Source organism: Puntigrus tetrazona, chromosome 8 (genome assembly GCF_018831695.1).
Source record: "Puntigrus tetrazona isolate hp1 chromosome 8, ASM1883169v1, whole genome shotgun sequence".
NCBI lineage: Eukaryota > Metazoa > Chordata > Actinopteri > Cypriniformes > Cyprinidae > Puntigrus > Puntigrus tetrazona.
Genome location: NC_056706.1, coordinates 3658070 through 3669363, shown reverse-complemented (window position 1 = coordinate 3669363; position 11294 = coordinate 3658070). Strand labels below are relative to the sequence as shown.

Below are 11294 nucleotides of genomic sequence, written 5' to 3'. Positions count from 1 at the left end.
ACAAAAACACCTCGCGACGGTTACTTTCACTGTATCATGTGGGAGGAACTACTTCCGGTTCTACAGTGGGTAAGCTAAAGGAATAACAAAACATAAGAATAAAACGCGAATTATTAAACGGGTTTATGTTAAAATGATTTCCGGGGGCATTGAACGCTCGTGGATCTCATAGAAAGCGGTAGGCAGCTAGCAGGCGAGTAAAGATCCAAAACAACGAAAAAAAATTAATAAATCTGTTCAAATGTTTATTTTCTGCTAAATCAAGCGTTAAACAAAAAAAAATACATATCTTATATTGTGTTTATGTATATTTTCCTTCATGTAAATGTACCGCTCTTGCAGAGGCGTGGTCCATCTGATAAACTGTTGCATGAATGTGCATTATTTTCTTATAGTCGTGTATATATATATATATATATATATATATATATATATATATATATATATATATATATATATGTGTGTGTATAATTACACATTACTATGTAGCTTATTTGCTGTAAAATAATGGCTCAAATTGATTCATTATCACAATCACACTTATATGTGTTGTATCTGATATTATGTTATGTGATGCATTATTATGTTATGTGATGCATGATTTGTGTATGGTTTCCATGCGTTTTACAGCGTGAACAGATCGTGTCGCAAAGGGAGCAGACTATGCCTTTCCTGCACGGCTTCAGGAGGATCGTGTACGAGTACCAGCCGCTGGTGGATGCCGTGATGTGCGTCCTGGGGATAGAAGGAGAAAACCGGCGCGGCTCCGCAAACCAGGCCGCGGTCGTGACCGAATTGAGCGAACTGCGTTTCGAGCGTCCCGCCTTCGACGGGGAGGAGGACGAGGAAAGCGTCTCCGGGGCTCTGGCGGAGCTGCTGGACAGAGAGTCTCAGTCTCCCGTCTTCACGGAGGGAATCAGCTACTCTCTTTTCCGGGTGGCCGATCTCGGGTTGGTCGGCGCGGGACAGGTGCTCCTGCGGTACGGCGCCGATCTCAACTTTGAAGGTTTGTGGGTGATTGCGTGTTTCCGGTACGCCTCGTTACGATCACGAAAAAGTAATCGGAGCCTTTTTCGTTTGCATCCAGATCCCGTGTCGTACTACAACCCTTTACACATCGCGGTGTTGAGGAACAAGCCAGACATGGTGCGGATGCTGATATCTCACGGAGCTGAAATCGAAAAGAGGGACAGGGTGAGAATTTGTGTAGTTATTTTAATTGCAATTATGTTTTATAATTTATAGGTTTTTATTAATTGTTTTATTTTGAATGCAGACATGCATTTTGCATCCGTTTTATATTTTTATATATATATATATATATATATATATATATATATATATATATATATATATATATATATATACACACACACACACACACATATATATATATATATATATATATATATATATATATATATATATATATATATATATATATATATATATATATATATATATATATATATATATATATATATATATGCATTAGTATTTGCTTTTTTGTGCAATAGATTCACGAAAGCAGCCCTCTTGATCTGGCCAGCGAGGAGGTGGATAAGCTGCCCTGTCTGCGTGTGCTTCTGGATTTGGGTGCTGATGTGAATTCAAAAGATAAGAATGGTAATTCAGCTAAATTGGATAACGAAATAACGTGTTATGATGGAATGAGTTCTTATTATGTTACGCGTGCTTGCTATTTCACAGGAAAAACCGCGCTTCTTCATGCTCTGGCCAGCAGTGATGGACTCACGGTTAATAATGTGGACAATATACAGCTGCTTCTAGAAAGAGGTGCGTAAGTACACACACACACACACACACACACACACACACATATATTTTATTTTATTTAAATTAAATTTGAATTTTTTCATAAGATTGTCCAAATTTCCCCCTTTATTATATTGTGTGTGAATGTCTCAATAAATTGTGTGTATATTATATATATATATATATATATATATATATATATATATATATATATATATATATATATATATATATATATATATAAAATAAAAGAATTACTGTCTGTGTATATATATTAAAAATTTGAAAAATAAAATAATTACTGTCTGTGTAAAATACATTTTATGAAATGAATATCTGTATATATTTTATTTAGTTTTTTTAAATACATTTTTTTACTTTTTTCTGTTTCTGTAAAGGCATTTTAAAAAATGATTGCTTATTGTTGTTAATGCCGTAAATGTGTTTTTATTATCCTGTGCAGGTGCAGATGTGAACGCCACCACACATGACGGCGAGACGCCCATGTCCTCGCTCACGTTCCTGGTGAAGGAGGCTCTGGACAGCAGCGCGGAGGATGCCAAGGAGATAGGGCACTTCTGTACCCGGGTGTCACATCTTCTGATCAGCCACGGCGCAGATCCCAGCTGCTGCCTGAACGCTACCGACGGGGAAGTGTGGGAGCATTCACTAACCCAAACCAGCCTGGAGAACTTCGACCTGCTGTTTCCCCTGACCGTCCTTCTCCTCCGGCACGGCGCCTCCTTCGTCTGCTCTCACCGCAGCGCCTCCTACTGGACGGGTCAGCAGCTGATCTTCACGCGTCTCGCTGAAGCTCTCCGGGAAGCTTTAGACGCTGCCGAGGCGGCTGATGTTTTAGCTAAAGCTGAAGTGCTGCTGGATCTGGCCAGGATCTGCTCCCCAGTCGTTCCTCCTCTCTTCTCCCGCTCGCAGCTGCCCGCGCTGGACCAGGTGTCTACCCATGAGCCCCTGCTGGAGCTCTACAGCAGACTGGAGGAACAAGAAAGGCGTCCGCTTCCGCTGAGGTGCCTTTGCAGGAGGCTCATCCGCCGCTGTCTGCGTCCCTGGCCCTTTGAGGAGAAGGTGAAAGCCCTGCCGCTGCCAGACAGATTGAAGGACTCGCTGCTCCCAGAAAACAGCTGGAGGGACCGAGCCGGCTGGGACAGATTCAAACCTCGACGTTCTCCGCGCTGAGAGACGCGCGTGCTTGTAAACATGGAGCCTTTAACGATCACTGCATTTATTAAAACTCAGATAAAAGTGACTCTGTGCCTGCCTCATTTGATCGACCTGAAGAAAGATCATTTCTCTAGTGATCTGAGAACGAGAAAGTAATACAAATCAATATAAGTGTTATAAATATCATGCAAGTGATGTGACGAGGTGTTTTCTGTGTCAAAATAACAGTGACTTCACTTTATTACATATTACTTGATTTTGTAGTCTATCTGTATATATTTTTCAATATGAAAACTGATAATTGTTTACAGTTAAATCTTTAATATGTACAGCTTCACTGCCGTATGTGCATTTTTTTGTTATGCGTGTTTCTATTTAAGCTGATTTGGAATCAGATCTGTCTGCATTTTCTTTATTTTCACTTGTGATGTTCTGAATGTGCCTTAACAAGACCGTCCTTGTAGTTGTAGTAATAAAGAAATGTCTTGCACTGTACGGTGTGAATATATTAAAATATCCGTCACTGGAGATGTGCTGAGTAGGTCCGGTGATCATATTCTGGAGGACATGGCTCAGAACGACATAAAAAAAGATGAAATGTAGAAAGAAGAAGTTAAAAAAGAGGTTGGTTAGTTGGCTATAGGGTTAAAGAAGTCACGTGATCATTTCGCAATGCCTCTGCCCACCGCTAGAGGGAGACGTTTATTTGCGTTAGTTCTATTCATGTTCATTCTGAGCAGTTTGTAAGGTTTGCGGGGATTTCTAAGACCTGTGCAGCTGCACATACACAGTTGAAAATTAATATTTAATATAAACATCTTCATAAGGCCAAGAGAGCAATTTAGTTTACGGAATAAAATACTGCATTTGCTTTACGATCTTTAAAACTTTGTGAAACAGCTGTTGTCACAAACAGAAAAATGTGATGCAGGTTTTAAATGCAGCATGTGCTGATAAAACATATAGGTTATGCTTGACATTTAATTTAATGACCACAAAGCACAGAAACCATGTCACGCTCATGTCTAGTTAGTTTTTACACAAAGTGAAGAAAATTATTTTTTCACTATTATAGACGTTCTTAATGTTTTTATTTATTCACGTCCCTGTTCCTAATAGTGTAATGCAAGGATGTAGTGTTGTGTGTAAAAATAAACAATATTAATAATTCTTAATAATAATAATATAATATAAATTTCCACCTTCCGATTTCGCCCCGCCCACTTAATATAATCTCGATTCAACAAACCGAAAGTGATGGACTAAAAAAACAGGAAGATTTTTCATCGACATGTACAGGACAGGATCAAGAGTGAAAAGGGAAAAATCACGCGACAGGATTTCACAGTAAGTTTGTGTTCACGTTAACCGCGTCGGTGAATGATTTAACAATATCACTTATCGCTTTAACTTTTTGTTTTAATTTTTACGTTTCAGTATGTTAAGTGTTAAGTTTTGGCTGGAGGGTGCTGATGTCTGGATATACTTGATGTGGCATTTTCAGATACAGCTTGCTTTCGTGCGATATTAAAGGTAATTTGTGAAAAAAAAACAACAACCTTAAATTAGACTAAATGTGCACCCATTTATGTTTGGCTTAGTTTCTGACACATTGTAATCTTTAGATAGCTATGGAGGAAAAGAAGAGACGGAGAACATCGTCTCCAGAACCCAGCTGCGTGTCTGTGAAGAGCATGGACTCCATGTATCAACCTCCTGAATTCAGTGAAGATTCGGTGCCCTTTGACCCCAGGTAGAACAAGGAACTGCTTCTGTAAACTAGCGCATTGCGCATGCTGAGAGAACACAAAGTGAACACGTTTATATTTAATTTGCTGATTTTTTAATACGTTTTTTAGGAAGCAGATTACAGCAGCATCTTCAGAACCCAGCTGCTTGTCTCTGAAGAGCACTGACTCCATGTATCAACCTCCTGAATTCAGAGATAGACCAGCGGCTTTTGACCCCAGGTAAGACTAGACACTATTTTATTATTTACAGTAAATGTCAATTGTGATAACCTTACTATACTTGTGCAGTTTTAATAACGTTAATTACTTTTCTATAAACTGAATTCTGTTGAATTGCAGTGAAATTTCACCCATGTTCTTGTTTTAAAATCAAGAAATTCTCTGTCTTTAGTGTGGAGACACGTGCTCGGTCCAAATGTGGATCAAATGTGGATCGTTTCGATGATTCTGTTCCCCGCTACATGATTTCAGTTGTTGCTGTGCATAAAGAGAAATACAAAACAAACATGAAGAGCAAATATGAAAGCTTGTTTGAGGGAATTCAGTTACAAGAGAATAAAACCTTCTTGAACAGCATTTACACACAGCTCTTCATCATAGAAGGAGAGAGTGAAAAGGTGAATAAAGAGCATGAGATCTTAGAGAAGGAGAAAAATTACAAGATGTTTCAAGAGACTCCAATCAACTGCAATGACATCTTTGAACCACTACCAGGACATAAGAAGCAGAGAGGAGATGTAATCAAGACCGTTCTTACTAAAGGAATCGCTGGAATTGGAAAATCTGTCTCTGTGCAGAAGTTCGTTCTGGACTGGGCCGAGGGAAAAGCAAATCAGGATGTAGATTTCATGTTTGTGCTTTCACTTCGAGAGCTGAACTTGATTAAAGATCACCAATACAGTTTTTACAAACTTCTACTTGTTTTCCATCCTGAACTTCGGGATCTGGACTCAGAGATTCTTGAGGAGTGTAAAGTTGTGTTCATCTTTGATGGCCTGGATGAAAGCAGAATTACACTGATGTTTTCAGAAATTGAGAGCGTTTGTGATGTGAATGAGTCTTCATCAGTGGGTGTGTTGATGTCAAGCCTCATCAGAGGAGATCTGCTTCCCAGTGCTCTCGTCTGGATCACCTCCAGACCAGCAGCAGCCGGTCTGATCCCCTCCAAATACATCAACCGTCTGACAGAAATTCAGGGCTTCAGTGATCCTCAGAAAGAGGAATATTTCAGGAAGAGAATCGGTGATGAGCATCAAGCCAGCAGAATCATCTCACACATTAAAAGATCAAGAAACCTCCACATCATGTGTCACATCCCTGTCTTCTGCTGGATCTCATCCACTGTGCTTCAGGACCTCCTGAAAGAGGATCTTGGTTCAGACATCCCTCAAACTCTGACTGAGATGTACATACAGTTCCTGCTTATCCAAACAAATATAAAAAAACAGAAGTATGATGGGACAGATCAGAGAGATCCAGAGAAACTCCTTCAGTCTAACAGAGAAGTGATTGTGAAACTTGCTGAACTGGCTTTCAAACAGCTGATGAAGGGCAATGTGATGTTCTATGAGGAGGACCTGATTGAGAGCGGCATAGACGTCACTGACATCACAGTGTATTCTGGGATATGCACTGAGATCTTTAAGGAGGAATCTGTGATTCATCAGAGAAAAATCTACTGCTTCATACATCTGAGCTTTCAAGAGTTTCTGGCTGCATTTTATGTCTTTTATTGCTTTGTAAAAAATAATTCAGAGTTTCTCTTTTTTTTGACTTGGTTCCTAATTTTCATAAAGGAGTTATTGATACAGCTCTACAGAGTGACAATGGACACCTGGATCTTTTCCTGCGCTTCTTGCTGGGCATCTCACTGGAGTCCAACCAGAGACTCTTAAAGGGTCTGCTGACACACACCGAGAAGAGCTCTGAGAGCATCAGGACAACTACAGCTTACATTAAAGACAAAATCAAACAGGAACAGGGTCTCTCGGCTGATAGATCCATCAATCTTCTCCTCTGTTTGCTGGAGATGAAGGATCAGACTCTGGTTCAAGAGATTCTGGAGTTCATGAAATCAGACAAAGACTCACAGAATAAACTTTCTCCGTCTCACTGCTCAGCGATCGCCTACATGCTCCAGATATCAGACGAAGTTCTAGAGGAGCTGGACCTCAAGAAATACAACACATCAGATGAAGGCAGAAGAAGACTGGTACCAGCTGTGATGAACTGCAGAAAAGCACTGTGAGTGTAGTAATGAGTAAAAATACAGTTTGTTTGTTTCATGTGAACTCAGGTAAGCAACAGCAGTGATAACATTTCTAAATAAAAAGGAGGTTATTTTATAGAGCATCTTTCAGCAAACCTAATATCCCTTTACAGTAGTATGAAAAAAAACATTACAAGAGGCTTAACCACAAGCATGGATAAACACAGAAGCGTAACAAAATATAAAAGTGCTTGGAAAGTGATGAGTATTGAAGGTCTTTGTATTCAGTACAAAATAAAAACAGGTACCCATTATTCTGCACAAAATAGGAGTAACAGGGAGTATTTATTGGTATAAAGACCCAGGCTGCAGAGTTCTAGTCGGAGCTTTAGTTGGTAGGCCAAGGAAGAGGACAAACTAAGAAAACCAGCTAAAAACAAAGATGGGATGTAACTTGAGGATCAAGAAGCAAATTAATTTAATCAGTGATTAGTTTAAAATCAACTGACACAGTGCTTTATTGTCTTCCAGTCTTAACGGCTGTAATCTCACAGATCAGTGCTATGAAACTGTGATATCAGTTCTACAATCATCAGATTCAGTCCTGAAAGAGCTGGACTTGAGTGACAATGACCTGCAGGACACAGGTGTGAAGCTTCTCTGCGCCGGACTGAAGAGTCCAAACTGTCGGCTGGAGATACTGAGGTTAAACAGAAATTTGTACAAAAGCATTTGAAACGTACAAGTGACATAACAGCAATAAAATATCTTACACAAATCTTACATTAATTTATTTTTTTCAGTTTGAGTTCTGATTCCAGCTAGAATAAATTAGCAGTAGGCTTTGTACTGTAAAGATATATCATTATTTTATCTCCATAATAAAAGCGTGTAATTCTCAAGCAGCTAGAGATCACAAAACTCACTTTTAATTGTTCTCTTCACAGGTTATCTGGCTGTATGGTGACAGAGGAAGGCTGTTGTTATCTGGCTTCAGCTCTCAGTTCAAACCCTTCACACCTGAGAGAGCTGGATCTGAGCTACAATCACCCAGGAGAAGCAGGAGTCCAGATGCTTTCTGCTTTGTTAGAAAATCCAGACTGCAAACTGGAGAAACTCAAGTATGCTGGATTTCACGAGACAGTTACTGTATTTTAACAAGGCTTTTAAATCTGGACTCCCAAGCAAATTTAGCTTTGAAAATAGCATTGCTGTTTTGCCCTCATAAATGTTCCTGTTGACATTTGTAACAATCTACAGCTTTGTTTATTGTTTATTAACTATCTTCTTTGACCTTAATGACCTAATATCTGCTAATATGTTTTAAATGTACTTAAAGAGGGTGTGAAAAGTACAGGTTGCTCTGCCTGTTCATAAATTTCTCTTACTTTTTAGTTGTGGCAGTTGTGGAGATTTCAGAAGAAAATGTAGGTGCTCATCTGTAATATATTCACAAAAATACTGCTCATTATACCTTGAGATACACATTTTGTTGTTCACAGCAGCAGTATGTTCAGCTACAGTAATATTATAAATGTTCAATAGCATAATTAATTGTTTAAGGGGTCAAGAAGAAACCAAAATTCTCTTGATCTTCTGACATATGTACGGTTATCAATGTACTATAAAAACATGCTATCCTGTAAGTTTCAGAACTCAAAACTTTCTTTTTAGCCCAACAACGGATTATATTGAAGTCAGCTTTGTCTGCTTGTTAAACAGTTTGACACAAGTATTTGTGCAGTTTTAACAAATCACAGCAGAGTCCATTTTTGAAGGACGTAGACTTTCAAACATACACAAGTTCTGATTACACAAGACACAAGAGTGTTCTGATGAGGACGGCCAAAAACAGGACAGAAACTTATTAATTATGTTGTTTTTTTGATGCGCTTAATAACATTATAAGTGTACCTCAGAGAAAAGTACAAAAAAACCAGCAGCAAATTATGACCTTTGACATTTATTGAAGTGAATAGAAATCCTAAATAAAATAGCTATGTCCTACTGATGATTAATATGATGAATGAGGTGTATCTGATGATCTAATCTCTCTACTTGTGCTCAGATGACTGTGATCTCACTCTGGATCCAAACACGGCAAACACCCGTCTCCTTCTGTCTGATGGATACAAAAGAGCAACGCGAATGGAAGGTGACCAGCCATATCCTGATCATCCAGACAGATTTGAGGAGCAAGAGCAGGTTCTGTGTAGAGAAGCTCTGCCTGAACGCTGTTACTGGGAGGTTGAATGGAGTCGAGGGGCTTACATTGCAGTGACCTATAAAGGAATAAGAAAGAAAGGTGGGAGTGACTGTAGATTTGGGTGGAATGATATATCGTGGAGTCTTTTCTGTACTTCTGATAGATATAGTGCCTGGCACGATAACAGTAACATAGATATACATGTCCAATCAAACCCGTCAACCAGAGTAGCAGTGTATCTGGACAGACTGGCCGGCACTCTCTCCTTCTACAGTGTCTCCAACACACACACGCTCACACACATACACACATTCAACACCTCGTTCACTGAACCGCTCTACGCTGGGTTTGCAGTTTATGGATCGGTGCTTCTGTCAGGGTAAACAGTCTCCTGTTATTAACCACACAAACACCGCATGCAGCTGTTTTTATCTAAGTAATTACTAGTTTGACTAGTTTGACAGCAGCATGTAGCGTCGGATTTCAACCACACCTAGCTTCAGTAATGTTTTGTAGGACACTGTCTGAAGTTTGGAGGTCTGGAACAGTATGATGAATATAATAATTGGACTTTCTTAGGATGTAGCGTGTCATTTATGATGAATATACAAGGCTCAATGACAAGGACTGCCCGATGGACAGGAGCGAGGTCTTTCTTTCACTTCCATAGTAAAAAAACTTATTTTTTTTATGCGTGTTGCATTTATACAGAGCAAACAGTTTGTGTGTAGATATACAAAATCAAAGGATTTAGATTAGAAATTATTCATAGTACCTGAATAGTTAAAAAGCTAGGGTCTTGTTCACTCATTTGCTTATGTATGTATATATATATATATATATATATATATAGGCAAAATATATTTGTGTGTGTGTGTGTATACACACACACATACAACAAATACTAGAAATATTTAGTGATAAATTCTGTTATTGTAACGACATTCCTACTTTCCTTAATCAAATTCAAAAGTTTATTTTTATATTGAAGGATCCTTCAATCCTCACATGCAAATTGTTTGTGTTGTGTTTTTTTTATTAATTTATAATTATTTATTTACATAATCATGTTATAATCATTAGTTATTCATATGATTTATTATTACATAATTTATTCATACTTTTATTAAGTGATTTTCGTAGTGATAGTTGCATCTTGATGGCACCATATTTCAAGGAACTATTGGATTATATTGTATTCAAGGAATTCAGGGAATTAGCATGAGATACTTAAAAAACAGACCCTTATGACTTGATTTGTAGTCCATGGTTACATATATAAATGAGGGTATCACTTACAATTTAGTGGAATATATCCCGTCTAAAATAAAAGAGGAAATCATGCATTGAATAGGTGCTCACAACAACAAAAAGCGTATGTTCTATATAGGACTGTAGTAACAATGTAATCTTTTTGTGCTGTATTCACATTGCTGTCGTTGTTACATTACCTATCAGGAGTTGTGTGGCATCAATGTCAATCATAAATCTTCTCCCATGGCCTCATGGGATAATAAATCATCCACTGTATGCACGCTTCAGGTGACCTTGGTATATTTTGCCTACTCTTGTGTGAATGCAGGCATACTTCTTTTGTTACATGTGAATTCGGTTACAGCCACTAACTAGCCTAGAACTCCTGTTGCCATAGAAACTGTCAGTGTCCTGAGATGCACGATTAAGACTTGCACATTTGCTGGATTATCCTGAAATATAACATTTGAGCACAAGAAACATAAGTTAATTATAAGTTAATGATTTCAGATCTTGTTGCTAAAATGCGTTAAATTTGAATGAACAAAAACATAATTTAAAATATTTTATCAAGCTTGCTCCTCATTCACCGTATTTTTAGATTTACTAGAATCTTAAAAGAATTGTTTGGCTTCGTTAATTTGTGCACAGTAATAGATCGACATTTTCTCTGTTTGGGGATTAAAGGCTGTTAAAAAGCATTAACATTGTTTTTAACTTCATGTAATAACACTTATTGAAATTGCTTCTGGTCAGACTGAGCCTAGACATTACATAGGTTCAATAAACTCATTTTCAAACAGCACTTTGTCTTCAGCCTGCCGCATCTGAAATATTGTTTATAAGGCACAGTTTTTTGCAGTTCTTGGAGTCTTCAGTGACTGCATTGTTTCACAGTGATGCAAAAGTGATATGGATT

At 38.2% G+C, this 11294-nt stretch overlaps 2 protein-coding genes across 4 annotated transcripts; both read left to right on the top strand.

The window, feature by feature from the left end:
* The first annotated feature begins 25 nt into the window (after positions 1 to 25).
* Positions 26 to 3450, top strand: asb6 (ankyrin repeat and SOCS box containing 6). Of its 3 annotated transcripts, none has more exons than XM_043247094.1 (6): positions 26 to 69; positions 631 to 1006; positions 1088 to 1194; positions 1518 to 1626; positions 1711 to 1797; positions 2240 to 3450. In XM_043247094.1, exons 1-6 carry the CDS (start codon positions 37 to 39, stop codon positions 2968 to 2970), a joined length of 1443 nt encoding a protein of 480 aa, XP_043103029.1. In that variant the 5' UTR covers positions 26 to 36; the 3' UTR covers positions 2971 to 3450. The 3 variants fall into 3 exon arrangements, with proteins under 3 accessions (XP_043103029.1, XP_043103030.1, XP_043103031.1); XM_043247095.1 differs by having other exon boundaries at positions 65 to 193; XM_043247096.1 differs by having other exon boundaries at positions 66 to 178.
* A 724-nt stretch (positions 3451 to 4174) lies between these two features.
* Positions 4175 to 11180, top strand: si:ch211-255g12.8 (protein NLRC3). The gene is given in 10 exon segments (XM_043247086.1): positions 4175 to 4302; positions 4393 to 4488; positions 4581 to 4708; positions 4815 to 4925; positions 5098 to 6467; positions 6470 to 6950; positions 7447 to 7620; positions 7863 to 8036; positions 8311 to 8342; positions 8984 to 11180. Coding segments are annotated over 8 exon segments (2985 nt in total). The 5' UTR covers positions 4175 to 4302; positions 4393 to 4488; positions 4581 to 4586; the 3' UTR covers positions 9505 to 11180.
* The last annotated feature ends 114 nt before the right edge of the window (positions 11181 to 11294 follow it).